Source organism: Durio zibethinus, chromosome 1, assembly GCF_047325235.1.
Source record: "Durio zibethinus cultivar Kanyao isolate XHJ-2024 chromosome 1, ASM4732523v1, whole genome shotgun sequence".
Lineage (NCBI taxonomy): Eukaryota > Viridiplantae > Streptophyta > Magnoliopsida > Malvales > Malvaceae > Durio > Durio zibethinus.
This window is the reverse complement of record NC_143162.1, coordinates 33,024,954-33,044,694: the sequence shown is the minus strand read 5'-3', so window position 1 is coordinate 33,044,694 and position 19,741 is coordinate 33,024,954. Positions and strand designations below refer to the sequence as shown.

Genomic DNA, 19,741 nt, shown 5'->3' with positions numbered 1-19,741 from the left:
ACGAATAATTCTAATGTGTACAAGCTACGTGATGTATACAGTTTTGGACTTTAGAGAAGTAACAGTAACAAAAACAATAATGGTTAATGAGAAAGCAAAAGGGGTCTGCTTTTCTAAAAGATAATCAACATTTTCATCATGCTTTGCAATTAGCATTCTTTTTAAAAAGGTATAATGGGGTGATGTCAACCACTTTGCAATTAAAATTCTTTTTAGAAAGGTATAATGGGGTGATATCAACCAAAATAGTGTAAAGATACTTTGTTTAGGAAGTGATTCATCTAAATGCAATTTTTACACTTTATAAACAATGTAAAAAATGTTTAATCTACAATATCATTATAATTTTGATAATTTTAAATAAACATGATAATAAAACATGAAAATGATATAAAAAATCAAAGTCATTTGAATTAAAATTTACATAAAAATTATATATAAATTTAATAAAAATTAAAATATATATTTTATATTTTATATGTAACATGAATTTAACATAATAACTTGCATACTTTATACTATTTAATATGAAATAAACGAGATAGAAATAAAAAGAGTAAACCCTATATACATACTATTTGATTTGTGATTTTTCACATACATCTTTATGAAATATTTTTTCATTTATAATTTTATAATTCATTTCCGTTTTCAAAAAAAATAATGGTGTCAAAAAAAAAATAATTTTATAATTTTATTAAAATTTAATTGATTTTTATACCGCTATATACATAAGTACAAGTAAGAATAAAAATTTTGAAAAATTGTAAGTGAAAAAATCGAAAAAACTATGGGTGCATGTGTAGTTTACTTCACACCTTTAAAAAAAAAAAAAAGGGACTAGGAGAAATAGAAGCAGAGTGATTATCAACCACACCATATTACCGCAAATATCTCCAAGGTTATTGCGATGACGTGGCTCCCAATTATCGATCAGGTTTGACCCTACTAAGCCGATAACGATGTACTGGCAGGTTGCAACGTAGCATTCGTCGAGAGTACTCACGTGACAAAAGAAGAATTAGACGCGGTATATCCTGACTTACATTGCCCTTAAATTCCTACCAGCTTCTCGTTTTCGATTCTAAACAGAGACAAGAAACAGAGGAAGAAAGGGAAAAAAAAAAAAAAAACAATGGCGACTCTTACAGTGCCCTCGACAGTTCCATCTCTATCTCAAGATTGTGAACAACTAAGAAAAGCCTTTGAAGGTCCCTCCTTTTTCAACTTATGTCGTTTTATTCTTTCTCCCTACGTACATTGTTCTCTTATGTTGATCTAACTCTGTATACGTTGATCTTCTCACTACAATATTGATCGGATCAAACTTTTTGGTATGATCTATATCGATTAAACCTTCTCTTGGTTGATTTTAGAATTGAAAATGGTTATCATTGTTACACCGAAAGATTTTTTTTTTTTTTGGGGGGGGAGGTGTTGATCTTGGGATGATCTGCCAAGATTTGTGAAGATTGTGTTGAAAAATATAATCATCAAATGATAATGGCCTTATATTGGTTAAACGAGTCGCTTTATATTTGAATGCCTGATGATCTGTTTTGTTTATACTGAGGCTTAGTAGTTGATCTTCAAAATTCTGTTTCCCTAGATCAGTTTGATGATCTGATGGTATGATTTTGTGGTCCTTTAAAATTTATATCTGACCATGAATTTGTTCTGGCATATGGGACCCTGTATTAGTCTTTTGATGCGCAAAAATAGACAAATACATGCCATTGCTAATGATCAGTTTGAGTTTCAAAGATCGAACAGAGAAAGAGTTGAAAACTTGAATCAGGAGTATATGGGTATATATTTTGTAATCTGGGAGTGAATATGTAATTTTTCTGTGAAAAATGGATGTTTGGGTTTGATCAGTTTGGGTTTCAAAGATCGAACAGAGAAAGAGTTGAAAACTTGAATCAGGAGTATATGGGTATATAATTTGTAATCTGGGAGTGAATATGTAATTTTTCTGTGAAAAATGGATGTTTGGGTTTTTACTTCAATGACTTTTTTCGATTTGAAGCTACTACGTTGCATAATCTCCAGTCTAACAAACAAAAATAAACGGCCAGAATTTTGATCCTAAACTTTTAGTTGTCTTTTTATGAGGCAGTTTCTCCGTACCTTGATGTAAAGCTTGATCGATGTTTGTTGCAGGATGGGGAACTAATGAGGGCTTAATCATAGAAATATTGGGTCACAGAAATGCTGAGCAACGTAAGTTGATTCGACAAACTTATGCTGAAGCCTATGGAGAAGATCTCCTCAAGAGACTGGACAAGGAACTCTCAAATGATTTTGAGGTCAGTTTGAAAAAGCACTTTATTCACTGGTACACAGTATGCTACAAACTTATTTTATTTCCTTGAATGATGGATAACCGAAGTTGCCTTCATGAGTCCTTATCTTTCAGAGGGTGGTACTGCTTTGGACTCTTGATCCTCCCGAACGTGATGCATTTTTGGCTAATGAAGCAACCAAAAGGTGGACGTCAAGCAATCAGGTCCTCATGGAAATAGCCTGCACACGGTCTGCTAACCAACTACTTCATGCAAGGCAGGCTTATCATGCTCGTTATAAGAAATCGCTTGAAGAGGACGTTGCTCATCACACAACTGGTGACTTCCGTAAGGTGCGTACATCTTTTAGACTATTAGCACTGTGAGAGAACATCCGTACTTTGAAATGTACTTTCTTCATGAAACTTTTATGCTTAAATAACAGATTTTTATCATTAACTTTTTTTTTTTTTTTTCCATTCACCAAACATCACTTATGCCTGTAAAATTTCTTGTTCTTCTTTTTTACCTGAAGAAAGCTCTGGGGAAACCTATGAAATAAGAGCTAGCATTTACGTTTTGGTAAATTTTTACTGCTTAATTTATGACATTGATGGAAAATAATTATTGTTAACAAGAACATCTCTTTTGTTGTTTTGAACGCCATTTCTACATGGGTCAGAACAGGCCGTCACTCCATGGTCAGTCACAATCAAATAGAAGCAGCTTTAATAGGAAAAATAACACATAATCAAACTCTGGGTTCATTAGAAGGATGCTTAAGTTATTTATCAAATTCTCAACGGTGTTTTGTCCTCTCTCTCCTTGTTTATTATATTGGTGGGTCAATGATGTTTTTATTGTTTGTTTTCTGTTGTGAATGACTGCTTATTTCTGTGTCTTAATTCCTTCCCAGCTACTCCTACCTCTTGTGAGCGCATACAGATATGAGGGAGATGAGGTGAATATGACTCTAGCAAAATCAGAGGCCAAGTTACTCCAGGAGAAAATTTCACACAAAGCTTACAATGATGATGATCTTATCAAGGTTTTGGCTACAAGAAGCAAGGCACAGATCAATGCAACTCTGAATCACTACAAAAATGAGTATGGAAATGATATGAACAAGGTAAAAAGATGGATTGAGATTGTGCTTCCTTTGCCCCCTCTACTCAAGACTTTGTTATCTTTTGCATATGGTATTTCAAGGGGTATTTACTTTTCTAACAAAGGCCGATTGTTTCTCAATAAATCTTCTTCTTACTCATCTCAATATTGAGCATGTTGACCAAATGATTTAGATCATTAGACAAAAGTATCAATATTGTAGGCTACACAAAACATAGGCTTCAGGCTATTTATGCCTCCTGAATTGGCTACTTTATACACTTGAGATATCCAGTCCCTCTGATAAAGTTTCTTTGGTCTTTGCCTCTCCCATCTGCAGGACTTGAAGGCTGACCTTAAGGATGAGTTCCTTGCACTACTGAGGGCCACAGTGAAGTGCTTGACCTGCCCTGAAAGGTATTTTGAGAAGGTTCTTCGTCTGGCAATTAATAAAAGAGGAACAGATGAAGGAGCTCTGACAAGAGTTGTTACCACTAGAGCTGAGGTTGATCTAAGGATCATAGCAGATGAGTACCAGCGAAGGAACAGTGTCCCACTGGATCGTGCTATCGACAAGGACACTCATGGAGACTATGAAAAAATGCTTCTGGCACTCGCAGGACATGTAGAGGCTTAAGCTGTTATCATGAGATGATTTTCTATCGAGTATTATGTCTATGACCGAACCATTATGGTCTTGTCTGGCTATGATGTGATCCTGTTTTTCTGAGTCCTAAGCTGTCTGAGAATTTTATCTATGTTACCTAAAACTATATGCAGGAGTATGTTTATGCTCGAAGAATTAATCTTCTGTATGTTTGTTGGTCTTATCGAATATCCAGCAGAAGCCAGTACCTGTCAATATTAATCTTTTTTTTAATCCTTGATCATGCAGTAATGCTGGTAACTGATCTTGATAAGTATTATATGGTAATGCACAGTCAACAAATGTGATGCTAACTGATCTTTCAGATCAGTGCAAGCAAATTAGCAAGTGAATGATCAAACGATTAATCTTTACAAACATGTCTATGCCCCTAGTTTACAATGACCTAAAAGAAAGAAACAGGAAAAAAAAATTACTGATTGGAGAAAGTATGGGGTGAAAAAAAGAAAGTCTATCCTGTTTCACTTTGAACGTTATATCTCTGATAATTGTAATTATTGGTATCTTTCTGCATCATCCCAAATTGCAAATCCAATGAAACGCTCAATGCCACAGAACTGTTATCTTTCATCAGCATATCTGTTTTCTCAAAAAAAAAAATTTCTATAGTACTTGACATCTATTCCAATCAAGTTCCCTTAAAAAAAGCTATTTAAGTATCTCCATATTCAAAATGAAGAACAGATGCAACCTAAGAGAAATTTGGGAATCAGATTTGCAATATTCCTAGCCAGAAATGCAGTCTTAAACCTGACAAAATATCATACATCCAAAGTTTGGATCAACAAGACAACAACAAAACAACAGATTAATACAAGTTGCAACTACATAATAAACAACTAGAAGCAAAATTTTCTTCTACATCCTTAGGACTCTCGGAGGTGATCCACTGATCTGAAGCTATAAGCCTTCCACCAAGACAGCTGCAGCATCAGAATTTCATGTACATTCTATATCTAGTAATCCAAGGACGTGACTACTTATTTGTAGTGAACAGCTAGCAACTTTGGAAGCACAACAACAATGGCAAAGTAACTCCCATCACTTTTTCAGGAGGTTCCGTGAGAAAATTCTCTTGCAATATGGACTGGTACGCAAAATCGTGTGAGGTCGGACAGCTTCAACTAGAGAAGCATGAAGAGGACCCTGCTCGAGACAAATGTTTTACGTGATGAAAATCATACATCTTCATACAAAGCCACATACTTGACAAGAGATGAAGATAGCTACTACTAGAGATTTCATTCAAATTTGAACAAATACTGTCAAAGCATGAAAATGACAAGTGCCCATACCTTGGTTACTACTAAAGCAGATTGAATGACATAGTTGGCAAATGGATCTTGCAATAATTGTTCAAAGTGGACAACGGAGATTAACTCACGGATGATTTGCGACCTACTCTCTGGAAAATGCTTGAGGCATTTTTCAACCACATGACTGCTAAATTTCTGCATTGATAGGTGAACATAGTGCCCTTTGAATTGAGAAAGCAAGTTGCCAATAGTAGAGGGGACCTTTAGCTCTATAATGTACTGAACAACATAATTTCTGTTTCAGAAACAAAAGAAGACTACAAATCAGAGAGAAAATAAATTAAACTAATTAATTAAAAATCCATGATAGAAGAAAGCTTCTTTTATCTGGGGGATGCCAGGTGGGGGAGGGGGCGAGGGAAGGAATGACATTTTAGAAAACATACTCCTTTAGTCATGATAAAGAACTATTTTTATGATGAAATCCTCCTCTAGTCAACCATGATTTTATCAAAATTCATTTTATGAGAGAATTAATAGATCATATATGTTTCACAGAATGCATCTATTTCTAATGTAACAGAGTTCTTGTTGGAGGGTTTTTTTTTTTTTTCCCGTTTCCATACCTGATATGTACAGTACAGAAAATAAGGAAAAAAGAGACATAAAGAATTCTGATTGTAGATAATGCAAAATCTGCCACATATCATGAAGAATATGTTTAGAAAAGACACAAAAGCTGAACCAAAAAGCAGACTGCATTGTTATTCATAGCTAACTAATTATAAGATTGCTAATTCATCTAAATTAGATAAATGAGATGTAAGCAATTACCAACAAGTTCTTGAAACACAAAGCATATCAGGCACAACTTGGTATTCAAGAGGTTAGCTTGTCATATGTATTCTCAATACCAAGTGAGTACAAGCCATGCTCATTTGATATAATTTAGAAGGATCACAAATGGATGGAGAATTATGTTTACTAAATAAACCTATGACTCTCAGAAACCTGATCTGTAGGTCATAGAAAATCCCAAAGAATTGTGTTTACATACATGCATCTTTACATGAGGATTCAACTACTAGTTTTGTGACGATATTATTCATTAGCTTAAAAAATTATATAACTACATAATGAAGCAACTGATTTTTTTTTTTATGATTGATACAATTCATTAGCATGACAATCATATAAATAATTAAATACATAAGTGGATTGATTTTTCATTAACCCTGATCCAAGTTAGTGATCAAAACCTGCAATAAGAATCTTATTTGTTAGGAAACTAGGAAGAAAGAACCAAACAATAATATCTTGGCTTATTACCCAAAAGGATCTTGAGCAAGAAGAAGTCCATTTCTGGAAATTTGGGTAATTAGCTTATCTCGATGCTGCCCATTGGAATGAGCAATGCAGCGTTGCAACACACAACATCCATGACGATGAGTGGCAATATCTACGCAAAATTTTGCAGCAGCATCAAAAATAATCTGCATTGGTAGTTGACAGAAACAAAGGACCAAAAAGGTTTAAGAATCAAACTTGACTAAAAAGATATGTATCAGGTCATATGAAAATGCATAGCATCAAAGTAGAGACTGAATTTTTAACACAGGAAATGCACCAAAGCATATTTCTGGAAGAATCTACATAGAAAGGGCATATGAGGAGATATAGGATATAATTTTCAGAGAGCTGACAGGAAACCAGCTTAGTTCCTGCCATTTTAATTAAACCTTTGTTTAGGTGAACAAAGGGATAAGATGAAGCAGCTACTGCGTAAAATATGTGTCAATTATGACTGGAAGCAAGAAATTATAGTCTTTAGTTCACGACTCAAAACAAGGGCGCCTGACCAATTTTGTAAAATTGGAAGCTAAAAGATGTTCTCCCAATGGACTAAGAAATCTTCAAGAATCATGTGTTGGTTTAGTTATTGTCTATCGCACATCCTATTATAGCCTGTCATAGGTTGGTTTATCCCATGGAAAGAATGTTCATATTAATAAATATTCAGAATGATGGAACAGATTCCTTCATACTGGCTCTTTGCATTCATGTTACTTGCTTGTCATGCATCGGCAATATGCTAATACCTGTAATTAAGCCTGCATCTAGAAGAAAGGTTTCTGCCTGTTTAGAAGGCACACCTACCAAACAAAGAGTTAAATTATAGTGCAGTCTCAAAATACACACACAAAAGGCACCCTGCATCGACCAAGAGAAGAAACATGTTCAAAAAAAATGAGAAAGATTGTTGTGGTCTTTAATCTTCTAATTTTGCATTGCATCAAACCAAGGTATGCCTCTAATTGGTATCAGCGACTAAATTAAGTGCATAGGTGATAGGCCATATGATAAAGACCTCCAAGATAACTATATAATTTTCTTTAGAAGACTTGAGTGCCCTTGTCAAGATGAAATCAATGGCAACAAGACATCTGTCCAAATAATTAACTGGAGATATACCATGTAGTAGGTTGCCATGATGAAATGAGACTGTAGTTGATGGCCAAAATTTTTTAAAGCAGTTCCTATTGATGTAATTAGTGAGCCTACAACATACTATTCAAACAAACAAAGTTGGATGAGTAAACATCATTTAATGCAATACATTAGATTTATGTTGCAAAAGAAGTAAATTAAAGAATGCAAAATATGCATTTTGAGATTTGAAAATTGAGTTATCAACAAAAAGCAAACCCATGATGTTATTATAAAATGACCTTCACAACATATTAAACAGATATTTGTGAATCACACATGAAAATGCTTCATTTTAGAGAAAACTATGATTCTAAATAACCCAAAATATAAAGAACATAGAATGTGCATGATTAGGATGATTTATGAGAACTAGTATTGAAACTCAGAAGTTAATTCTCCCTCATTATTATACCTTATTATCTTCATTGTCAAGGCATTGCAAGCAGCGCTGCAACACATGATTTCCATTGAGATCCTTGATAAGATCAAGAATTCCAGGTTTAAGAGCGGATTTGATAAGAGAAATCTGTTGTCTGGATTTGAGAGTCTCGATCAACTTCTGTACCACACGTGTACTGAAATATAGCAGTAAATTCACTTAGTAACAAGTATATTTAGGAAGAGAAGATATGGGGGAGAAAAAAAAGAGCAAAGAATATCACTAAAAGAACAGAGAATGAAAAATTAAATTATAATGAAGCTGTTACCCATATGTGTTCAAGGAAATCCTCACTAGTTGCCCTGCTTCTTTGGTCACCATGAGAACAATCTGCAGTCTTTGTTCTTCAGTACACACATCCAGCAATTTTTGCACGAGATAGTTTCCAAAGGGATGCATCATAAGTTCAACGATATTGTCAATAACCTCATTGAATATTATTTGCACATCTAAACAGCTTCCTTCATCAAATATCCTCTGTAAGAAGCGACAACCATTCTGGTCTTTAGCCATGTGATATATACAACCTTGAAACTCAACCAAGCAATACGGACTTGGGATCAGTCGCACATTTTCTCCATGAATTTTATCAAGTTTAGAGCTTTTCTTTTGAAGGTTTTGCATTGCAATCTCTTTGAGAAACTTTTTCTTATGACACTTGAATGAAACATGGCCCTTGTTGTCCATATCATACTTCAAATCTCTTCCTTGAATGATGACACTCTGATCCTCTACATTCTCCTCAAGAGGAATCTTACTGTGCAAGAACCTAGGAGAACTCGAAGAATCAATAACAGCTCTACCTCCATTACCATCCATTCCACATTGCTGTGAGCAAACAAAAGGATCATCAAGGGAGGGCTTATTGCTAAAAGCATTGTGTAACAGAATTCCCCTATTATCCAGAATCCTACCCTGTTCCATTCTCTGCTCGGAAAGATAGTTTCTATGGTTATTATGCCAACTCGATTTTGAAGACAAATCATTAGACTGATTGTAACTAATACTGTGAGACCCCAATGAATGACCCTTTTCGTATCCACTCTGCAAACCAAGCAATGTGGACCTGATGACATCATTACCATCAGAACACATAGAAACTTGTTGTGGAGAAGATTGAAACCCTTCGTTAAAACCTTCATATGAACCATATTTTTCAGCATTATAAGAAAAAACATCACCAAAACTAAAGCCAAAACCATCTGGGTCCCTCTCAAATCTCCTCATTAGACCAGAACCATCTCTGTCTCTTTCTTCATCTCGAATATGCATTTGATATAGATTCTCACACAAGCCAAAACCATCATCGACCAGCTGTTTTTCATTGACATTCTTATTTCTGAAATGAGAATCAAATGATGATTTAGAATCCAACCAGAGTCCATAATGATGAAACTTGGGTTGTTGTTGGTCTTCAAATAGTGAACTTTCTTCGGGTGAAGAAGAAAACCCATTAGAGAAAGAGCTTGAAGGAGAAGGAGAAACTCTGCTCGTTGTTGAATGTTGTTGAAGATTGAGAAATGTAGGAGCTTGAGGGATCTCACTCAATAAACTGTCAAGCTCACTATTTCTCTTCATGTCCCTTGTCATCATCTTCTCCTTCTTCTCACCCAGTTTAAACATCTTCCCAAAAAAAAAAAAAAAAAAACAACCTTTTATAGATACGAAGAGAATATTTTATAGGAAAACAAAGAACCAATCTTAAAACCCAATACGCAAATATGATTTTTTATACTAAACAAAGTTGATAAAAGAGAAGAATACAGAAAGCTCACAGGGGAAAAAAAAAGAAAAAACCGTTTCCCTTTTAGTTGAAGATTGTCTCTTTGATTGATTTGGCTTTTGGGGTTTTTTTTTTAAGAGAAAAAAAATAAAAAATGATGGATTTTTTTTTCTCTTCTTATCTTGACGGTTACAAAAAAAAAGTGTACGGAAAGGTTATTGTTTAAGCTCTCGCCATTGCAGTGAGGAAAGTCGGTACTACACTGTGAGTGAAAAAGGACAAATAAAAAGAGAGAAAAAAAATAAAGATAAAGAATGTTACTTGTAAAACGTGAAATTAGACTTCTTTTAGGTTTGTTTTTGGATTTTTTTTTATTTTCAGTATTTATCTAGAAATTCAAAACAGAATGCTAACCTCCATAGCAATAAAGATTGCTTGATTTTCTCAGTAGTAGTTTGATTACTTGACCTAATTTTTTAATGGAACTAAAATTAACAATATCCATTTTGTTTTTATTGCTGAAAACAAGGAATAAGAATTTTATAACCATTTATCTGTTGAAATTTTGGGACATTCGTGCAAAATCCGATGGTTAACTTGTGGGGTGTAATTTGATCATGAAATTGACCTTTGATGTCTATGCTAAAGCTAACCACATCAAATAACTTACCCCTCTAATATTAATTTTTTAAAAGAATTTTAGCCTACACGTTCACACTTTGAACTCTTTAATTGATATTAATAAGATATTATCTAATTAAATTCCTTTGAATCCGTAAATTTTAAAAATCTAACCGAAAAAATCAACGAATCGATGTCATGTCAGGGTTGAAAGCTGGGCCAAGTTTCCAATGCAATTGTTATAAGCACAGGAATAAAAGTCAGGCACTAACATTCATTGATCAATACAGTTTTATCGTATTGGTCAAATCAAAAACAAAAGGATGAGAGCACCTTTTTCACGAAATGGGAAAATATGCTTTATTTTAAAAAGATTAAGCCAGTGGATTCATCTTTTAACTAGATGGGAATAATGGGCCAGGGTGATCTCGTCAAAACCAAATCAATCTTTTGGATTTTCTTTTACTAGGGAAAATTGAGGAGTATATATATATTACGAACATATTCTTACAAATCAAATGCAAGCTACAGATGCAAAACCAGGCATTCGAATGAATTTCAATTTGAAATTTTAAGTTGCAACATAACAGTTCAGCTTCATTTTAATTTTAATTATTATAATTTTTGTTATTTGCTTTATTTTTCTCAAAAAAAAAAGAAAAGTAAGATTGCCAAAAGAAAATTGTAATTTCATATTTTTAGTTAACGTTAACAATATCCCATAAACTACAATGAAATATTAATATGATATTTAAATTATGAAATTATTAATTAATATGATATTCACTTTTAATTATATTAGTTTCAAATGATGAGGTATATTAATTAATAAATTTATCTTTTAAATTTCACATTAAAAATTTTTTAAGTTAAAATATCATATTAAATATTTTACTATAATTTAAAATTATTCATGATATTTACTTTTTTTATAAAAAAATTTAAATTTTAATCATTAAAACTGAAAGTTCAACATTAGTTTATATCTAATTAACCGATGCTTATAGACATTAATTAACATTTTCCTTTACCAATGTCACTAAACATTAATTAACTTTTTCCCTAGCCAGTGTCACTAAACACTAATTAATTTTAATCAATTATATGATTTATTTTTTAACCTTCTATTTTATATACCATTTTTAAAAAATAATAAATAAAAACACTAACCAATCAAATGATAATAAAAATTTGTTCTGTATTTGCCACTGACTTGTACCATTTGCATTTGCCCAAAAACATGTAAACAAACAGGTACCAGACAGCAGTGACCACTAAACTAAGACGAAGGTATTGACAAAAACGTGGCACTGATCGATTAATCATACCCATGCACTCCTTAAATGCCAAATTCCATTTTGCCAAACCAACAGCTTGCTGATTGTCAGATATGAGACAATGATATGGACATTAATGGTTCAGTCACCCCTCTCAAGTCTCTCACCCTGCCACCTACCATCTCCATTCCCCCTATCTTCGACAAATTGGTCAGTGCCGATTTAACCCGAGAAATGGCACCAATTTGAGGCCATTTGAACAACTCCCTAGCTCTTCTTCCGAGTCACTGCCTCCAATTAAAAACAAAAAAATTGACCCTTAGACTTTATCCTAGGATGTTTTGATGGTCAAATACTCTCAATTCAACGAAAGGGGGGTTTAAATTAAGAGCTTAACAAAATAAGTCCAAATATGTAGGTCAATTAAGAACTCACACAAACAATATAATTATAAAATGTAGCACTAAGCAATAAAAATTAAATCTGAAACAGCCCAATACCTTCACCAAGATGGGACTGAAAAACACAAGATTATGGACAAACAAAGCAATTAGCATAGGTAGGTCCATAGCTCAACTTGACATGTTAAACCTAAAACATAATGCCCCAAACCCAGAATGAAAATGTCAAATAATATAATTATAATCACACCCCCACTAAAGATAACAGAAAACACCAGACACACTAGAGCAAAATGATGGAGTTAGGCCTAAGATGTTAAACCAAAGCAATGCTGCTTTCGCCGCCAGGGGGTTTGCGTACACCACCAAGGTAGTCTCGAGACTCCACCTTCCCATCAGCGAAGATGTTGCTGCCACTCATCTCCCGTAGTTTTGCCACACTGAGTGGTTTCTCAGCAGAACCTGGAGGAACATCACCCTTAAATATGTCATTTCCTGAAAGCTCAGCAAATTTCTTATTGTCGATTTTCTTCGCTGTCTTAACCGCAGTCTCCTCACTTGACATGCTACCTCCAGCAGGCTACAAAATAACGTCCAAATTTAACAACCAATTAGATATTCAATTGTAAATTATTGATGCAAAAGCCACTTAATGACAAACTTAAGTATTTGAATGATTGCAACAGGCAAACCTCATTTAGGAACTACTCTGTGTAAGTAAAATTGAAGCACACAGTCAGAAATGCAAATCTCCTACTTACTAACATTTTTCCAAACCCAAATATAAGGATGCTAACTATCTTAGGTGCAATTTGTTGCACAAATAATCTCAACCAAAAGAAAAAAAGCATACCATAGTCCATTAGGCACAATTTGTTAATAAATTGACAAAATTTACCAAGTTAGGAGTTTTAACAGGTACTTACATTATGTAGATCAGGTTCGCCCATGTCAAAATTGTCCTTCAATGCCAATGCACGTACAGTTGTAGGCCTCGGTAAAATTTCAGGTGGGGGAGCAAAGATGTCATGTCCACTAAGCTCTTTACACTTTGCATCAGAGAGCTGCTTCTTCAACTTTGCATCCTCACTTTCTAGTGTTCCACTTAGCTCACGCTGTTTCGCCACCTCAGTAAGAGTAGTTGGCTTTCGTGGGGAAATACTTTCTTCCTCGGCAAATGAGATGTGACTGATTCCAGCTAGTGCTTGCTGATAGTACCAAACATCAAAATATTTAATGATACATTACTTGATACAAATATATTATGTTCTAAACATTGGTATGAATTATTAATATCCACATCCCCATAACAGAATTTGAAAATGAAAGAATTGAAAGCATACCTGGTACATTCGTAGTCCTGTTTTGCTGTTTGGAGTGGGATTGGCACTGCCTGGTTCTGATTCATCATTTTCTCCATTGGCTGCAAAAATTCCACTACCGGTCATCTCCTTCATTTTATATCCAGAGCAAGGTTTCCTGCAAATTGCAACAGATGAATAAGAAGCATAAAACCAAAATGCACAGCCACCAAGAACATGCAAAATTGATCAAGGCACAAATTTGTTTTCTCATTCCACTAAAAGCTTAAGGGTTAATTGATTTATCCTAACAAATCCCCTGGACAGTAGAAACAGTGACAAAGAAAAAAAAGAATCCAACAAATTTTGAACAGCCTCCCTGAGTTTCACTTAAGAACGCCAACGAAAAAACAAATCATAGTAAAACAAAAAGAAATGATTTTCAGACATTTCAGTGCTAACTGATTTGCAGATATGCATTAAAATCATCTAGTAGCATTAATAATTCCGAGAAGTAAGAGCATTTTATCCGATTCAGAAGACATGATTGATTTGGTACGTTAGAAATAGTTACAGTCGGTACAGTTAGATCTCCTTTAACGGTTGGTACAGTGGATCAGAGCGGAGATCCGATGGATCACCAATTACCGGTTGACAAATAACAGCTAAAGAAAAATTAATCACGGACAATTGAACAGATCAAACTTCAAAATTTTAAACAACGAGCAGATTTGAAGGAAATTTTTCTTTTTTCTTTTTCAAAATTTACAAAACGGTACTTTAGATAATAGCGAGATAATGGTAGAAACAATTTTTTTTTTTTTTTAAAAGCACAAAGTGCGTAATTCTAGTAACAGCCCAGAGTTTCTAAAAGTATATTTATATAATATAATATAATATAATATATATATATATATATATATATAGAGCTAAAAAGTTTTCAAATAAATTTAAAAGAAAATGAAGATATTTTTTAAGGAGAGGAAGAAGGTGGAAGCAGATTTCACCGTTTGTTTAAGCTTTCAAATTCTTCATCGGTCACTTGACCTCCAAACACCACTTTTCTGATCCCATCGGACGGCTGCCATTAATCGGAAAAAAAAATCAATCAAAAACACTAACTCACCTACCAAAAAAAGGTTTTTAAAAAAAAAGAATAGAAAAGAAAAGGGGAAAGAACCTGGTGAGGGCGAGTGGAGCGAGGGGCGGAGGCAGGGGAATCGGGTTGAGGAGTTTCGGACCAAGTGAGCAGATCTGCTGTGGAAGTGTGTGGTTTCCTCACTGGAGTGCTCCTCTCCATTTTTGTTTGGGTTTTTCTCTAATTCCACTCTCAAAACTACCAAAAAATAGAAATGCTTCTGATTAAATAAACCAAAAAAGGAGAACCACCTTCGATTCCTCCGTTTTTACTCCTTTTCTGCAACAACAGCAACAACGAAGGGCACTGTTTTTAGAACTTTGAAAGAGTGAAGAGAATGAAATGAAAGAAAACGGGATCTGAGAGAAAAAGAGCGAAATGACGAACCTGTCCTACTCTTGACCCTCCCTTGATCTGGAACCTTCCTTTCTTCTCGTTTTTGCCTTTGGCTTTGAATTTTGATCTCAACCTCACCTTTTTTATGTTTTAATTTTTGAATTGCTTAAATATATTAAAATATATATAGTGAAAAGAGTTGGAAGAAGAGTAGAGTAGAGTAGAGTGGCTGCTACTCTACTCGAGTTTTAAAACAAAAGAACAAAATTTTAAAAACCAAATATAAATTAAAAAAAAGAAATGAAAATGGTGAGGAACGCAGCCACCGGGTCGACTTTCTCTCTCCACTTCCACTTGGTGGTGTACTGATTTTTGAATCTTGTACCGCCCTTTTGTCCGTGATTTTCCTTTTTTTTTTTGTTTGGTTGGCCTTTTAAATGCCGAGCATGTGCGCTCAATTCCACCGCTACGTGTCAGTTCGATGGAGCAATTTAACTGATTTAACCGGAATCTGATACCCCTTTGAGATTTTTTGTTGGATTTTTTTGGCCATTTCAATTTTGAAGTATCCCTTTTTTCCGATATTTGATTTATTATCTTTTAATTTAAACTTATTGAATTTGAAATCTTTTTTAATTTATAAATTTAGTGTTTAAAATTGAAGATTTTAAATTTGAGAAGACAATGAATTTGAATTTGGTTGATTCAAAGTTTAAATGAATTTAAATTTTAAATTTCAACTATATTATATAAAAATTTTAAAAATATTACATAAATTAATTAAAATAAAATACTATCTCAATCATCAAAGCTCTTTAGGTTGGTGCTTTTCGTGAATTCACCTATTGTATTAATGAACGGTTAATAATAGTAGTAACATGCGCAATATTTTACTTTCTTACCTCAAATTGGCTGTCATAATTGACTTAAATTTTGCTTCAATTGGAATAAAAAATTGTACTAAAGAGAAGTTGGTTGATTAGTTTTGAAACGTCAAACTTTTATGTCATTTAATAACTGGAAATGTAATGAATGCATCAATTACGGGACTTAATATACCCACAACTAATTAACATGACAAAATCTTAAATTTGTTTTGTCAGTAGGATTAAAGTGTTATTGCAAAAATTGATCCTTTAAATTAAAAATAAAAATTGATTTAAATAACAAACCATAGTTTTACGCCTTTATATAAAATTATTATATTTAAATTATTTTTTACTTTAAATAATAAAAAATAAAAATAAGATTTCATCTATCTTTTTTTTTTTGTCTTCATTTTACGTTTATAAACTTTAAGGAACAAATTTAACATTAGTACATTTTATGTTAAAATTTTAATTTTTTATAAAATTGATGTATAAAAATTTTAATGTCCAAAAATTAAAAAAATAAAAAACTTAACTCAAATGATTCATTTACCTCCTAAAATTATCGTAAAATTTATATTTGATTTTTAATACTTACAATTTTTTTTCATCTCATTAAATTTTAGCTTCTCTTCTATAAAAAAGAAAAATCATGAAAATTAATCTTGAAATATAAAAAAGTAAGAGAATTAAATGTTAAAAATTTTTCATCGAAAGGGTTAAAAAGAAGAGCATATTTTTGAGACATTAAAAAATATGGACAAAAGAATTGAAATGAGTAGTAAGAAAAAAAAAAGTTTAACCAATTTTAAGAATGTGAAGAGATGTGTAGGGTGAACGGTGTTAAAAGTTAATCATTTAGAGTTACTTGTTGAAGGTCAGCAGGATAGCTTCATACCATACAAAGCTCTTGCAATTATTTGATCCTTTGTGATGATCATTTTTACAACTAGTGGGCTTGTAGCTTCCACATTTGTCGTCCTCTCAATCCACTCTCTCCTCAGAAAAAAAAATTGTTTTTGTATTGTACAGGTAAAAATCATCAATACTAATAAAGTAAAGCCTGTCAGTATCTATCCATTTTTTTTTTTTTTCAGCTTCAAGAATTTGGTGCCATTTTCTTTTTTGATTGTGTTAAATTCTAGTAAATATTTCAAAATTTGAGAAAGAAAGATAAAAATAATGACCAAAATTAAAACTTTATGATTCTTTTAATTATTTAAAACTCGAATTATTAAGTTTTTTTTTTTTTACTCTTTATTATAAATATATATTATTAAATGTATTTCTTTTTGGTGGTATATATTGGTTTTGCAAAGTCGGGAAAATATAACATCATTTTCGGTTGCTTCTCCACCGCTCCACCCCATGTGAGCATTCAAGGAATTTTAGCCATTCATTTCACCACTGGAAGCCAAATCATTTGGTGGACCACCTTTTGCCTTTGTTTCACGTGCGGTGAAGAACGAATTCACTCAACTCTCTTGCCGATCTCCATCATCATGTCAAAAAATTTGGTACTCCATTTTATTCACTATCACTAATATAAATTAAATTTATGATTAAAGTTTTACTGATTTAAATTAAATATGAATATAAATATAAAATAATTAAAAATAATTTAAATAAATGTTAATCTTAAATTAATTAGAAAGTGCATTACTCACTCGTAAATAAAATAGTGAAAATTTTTTAAAAAATCTTCTTATAAGTTCAAGATCAGTAAAAAATCATCTTGTCTAGATATCTTCTCATCCTTAATGTTGACAATTTAAAAAAAAAATTAAGATTTTATCTTCAAATTTTCATTTAAATTTTAAATGAATTATTTGAATAAAATTTAAATCGCAAGTACAGTTAGAATTGCAACCGGCTTTTCGAAAATTTTATTTCTTCAACTCATGAATGAAAATCTTTCTCCTAATCATTAGATACAGAAACAAAATCAGTTGTAATTTAATTCCAAATCCAAACTCAAAGCATCCAAATTAAAGAATCAGAGATTTTGTTTTAAATTGAGTTTTGAATTTCAAATATTTGATCAAGATGTTTATCCATTCAAAAACTTTGAATCCAAATTGTAGTTGGCAAATAATCCACAATAAAATGAAAGCCTTGGTTTAACAAGGCTACTAGTAGATGTTTAAAATGAAATGGCGGGCTAGAGCCTAAAGGTTAATCCAGAATTGAACCTGATTGGTGGTCTCGGGGTCCTAAAAGCCTATATTACTATGTGAGAACTTCTTTAATTGAGGCGAAGCTGGGATGGGCTCAAATTTCCCACACAGGCACTTCTTTTCTCCCCGTCACTTTTCTTTTGACTGAAGAGTGAATGAAGAGAGTGGGAGTAGTAGGTTAGAATTGAAAATGCAGAAGGAAGCCATAGTCTTTTGGGTTGGAGCAAGTGAGCTGTCTGCGCCCTTGTCTTAGGACACATGTCCCATGCAGCTGTGCTCTTTGCATAATCACATTGAGTAGTTCTTTTGTTATTCCAAGTTAAACCTTTTTATATATTATAGTTAAATTTAGTGATCATTAGCCAAATAAGTGTGATTTCAAACAATTTGGGACAAATTTTTGACATTCTTAAAGAATTGCTTCTTATCTTTCAAATTAAATGTTCACTTTGTATTTTTTTTGGGGAATTTTTATAACTTATTTTTTATATATTTTAATTACTCATAAAATTATAATAAAATAAAAAAGTGATCAAATTAAATTGATTTTACTTGACTAAAAAAAGTAAAAAGGTGGACATACAATTTGAAACAGAGGGATATCAACAAAATCGCTCGAACATAATGTTCTTTTTCTACACTTATAAGTCTATTTTTTCGCTTTATTGAAAGCAAATTATGTTGGCAAAAGCTTACACTGAACAAAAGGTTCCTTAGCACATGCATGTTGCTGAATTATATATACATCTCGGTTACTTGGCCATATGTGGAACAGTGGAAGGCAAGCAAGAAATCAGTAAGTAACAAAAATAATGCATGGGATAGAGGGCATTTCGGCTTAGCTGTTTTTATTGAAATCAAAGCGTAAGTTGTTTCAAAAACTGAACTTTAGCTCGCCGGTAGCGAAGGTGAAAAGCTAGGCAGCCAAAACTGGAGTTGGAGGCAACTGCGAATCTCATGCTCAGGAAAGTGATGGTATACATACCATTCAAATAATATTCTTAGTAACTAAAAATTTAAATATAAAATAAATAAATAAACAGCAAAATAATGATGTGTCCCACAAAGTAGGCGATGCCCTGCAACCCAAGTTGGGACATTATTATCCGACAAACAAAATGGGTGATTCCTTAAAAAATTATATATGGCGTCGTGTTTATTTCCTAGGCTTTTTTTTTTCGTTTTCTCTACCCCAATTAAATATTATTTAATGTCAATGCTAATCCTAATTGAAGTATGGGGTACTTCTAATGATGATTAGTTAATAATTCATTTACATATAATGTGACAGCAGATGATGATGTTTTTGGTCTAACTACATAAAAATTCTCAATCAATTTATTCTAATCCTCTGTTCTTTAATTTTTACATTCAATTGAGATTAGAAGAAAAGCCAAAAGTCATGGGGGAAGAAATTTTAGACTCTATTTGATTTGTTCTTTTATTTTTTATTTTTTAATGAAAATAAAAATAAACTAAAAATAAAAGATAAATTATAAAAAGTAAAAAAGCCCATTAAACAAAACCTTGATTTTTCAAATATAAAAAAAAAAAAAAAAGTATTAGAAAAGAAGAAAGAAACATTATTAAATTTAGGAAAAGGTAACCAAATAATTTTCGTTTGACTTAAGTATCAATGTCATCAAACTAATGA

General features: G+C 32.6%; 3 protein-coding genes across 4 annotated transcripts; 1 reads left to right on the top strand and 2 right to left on the bottom strand.

Moving 5' to 3' along the window:
- The first annotated feature begins 1,086 nt into the window (after positions 1-1,086).
- Positions 1,087-4,254, top strand: LOC111312383 (annexin Gh1). The gene is made up of 5 exons (XM_022912596.2): positions 1,087-1,211; positions 2,164-2,309; positions 2,420-2,638; positions 3,202-3,414; positions 3,733-4,254. The coding sequence occupies exons 1-5, from the start codon at positions 1,136-1,138 to the stop codon at positions 4,027-4,029; spliced, it is 951 nt and encodes a 316-aa protein (XP_022768331.1). The 5' UTR covers positions 1,087-1,135; the 3' UTR covers positions 4,030-4,254.
- Positions 4,255-4,751: 497 nt separating this feature from the next.
- On the bottom strand, positions 4,752-10,197 carry LOC111312382 (putative pumilio homolog 7, chloroplastic). 2 transcript variants are annotated; one of them, XM_022912594.2, is made up of 6 exons: positions 10,020-10,197; positions 8,513-9,867; positions 8,218-8,380; positions 6,645-6,808; positions 5,355-5,610; positions 4,752-5,205 (listed from the first exon to the last, which is right to left on the bottom strand). In XM_022912594.2, exons 2-6 carry the CDS (start codon positions 9,865-9,867, stop codon positions 5,101-5,103), a joined length of 2,043 nt encoding a protein of 680 aa, XP_022768329.2. In that variant the 5' UTR covers positions 10,020-10,197; the 3' UTR covers positions 4,752-5,100. The 2 variants fall into 2 exon arrangements, with proteins under 2 accessions (XP_022768329.2, XP_022768328.2); XM_022912593.2 differs by having other exon boundaries at positions 8,513-10,151.
- A 2,069-nt stretch (positions 10,198-12,266) lies between these two features.
- LOC111311275 (N-lysine methyltransferase) lies at positions 12,267-15,319 on the bottom strand. The gene is made up of 6 exons (XM_022910649.2): positions 15,093-15,319; positions 14,748-14,984; positions 14,575-14,648; positions 13,610-13,745; positions 13,193-13,474; positions 12,267-12,846 (listed from the first exon to the last, which is right to left on the bottom strand). Exons 2-6 carry the CDS (start codon positions 14,865-14,867, stop codon positions 12,583-12,585), a joined length of 876 nt encoding a protein of 291 aa, XP_022766384.1. The 5' UTR covers positions 14,868-14,984; positions 15,093-15,319; the 3' UTR covers positions 12,267-12,582.
- Between the last annotated feature and the right edge of the window lie 4,422 nt (positions 15,320-19,741).

Coding starts and splice junctions, on each gene's coding strand:
- LOC111312383 (XM_022912596.2), top strand. CDS start 1,136: ATGGCGACTCTTACAGTGCCCTCGACAGTTCCATCTCTATCTCAAGAT. Junction 2,639..3,201: donor CAACTGGTGACTTCCGTAAG/GTGCGTACATCT, acceptor ATTCCTTCCCAG/CTACTCCTACCTCTTGTGAG. Junction 3,415..3,732: donor ATGGAAATGATATGAACAAG/GTAAAAAGATGG, acceptor TCCCATCTGCAG/GACTTGAAGGCTGACCTTAA.
- LOC111312382 (XM_022912594.2), bottom strand. CDS start 9,867: ATGTTTAAACTGGGTGAGAAGAAGGAGAAGATGATGACAAGGGACATG. Junction 6,809..8,217: donor TTGACAATGAAGATAATAAG/GTATAATAATGA, acceptor CTACCAATGCAG/ATTATTTTTGATGCTGCTGC. Junction 5,611..6,644: donor CTTGCTCAAGATCCTTTTGG/GTAATAAGCCAA, acceptor TTTCTGAAACAG/AAATTATGTTGTTCAGTACA.
- LOC111311275 (XM_022910649.2), bottom strand. CDS start 14,867: ATGGAGAGGAGCACTCCAGTGAGGAAACCACACACTTCCACAGCAGAT. Junction 14,649..14,747: donor GCTCCACTCGCCCTCACCAG/GTTCTTTCCCCT, acceptor GATTAATGGCAG/CCGTCCGATGGGATCAGAAA. Junction 13,475..13,609: donor CAGGACTACGAATGTACCAG/GTATGCTTTCAA, acceptor TGGTACTATCAG/CAAGCACTAGCTGGAATCAG.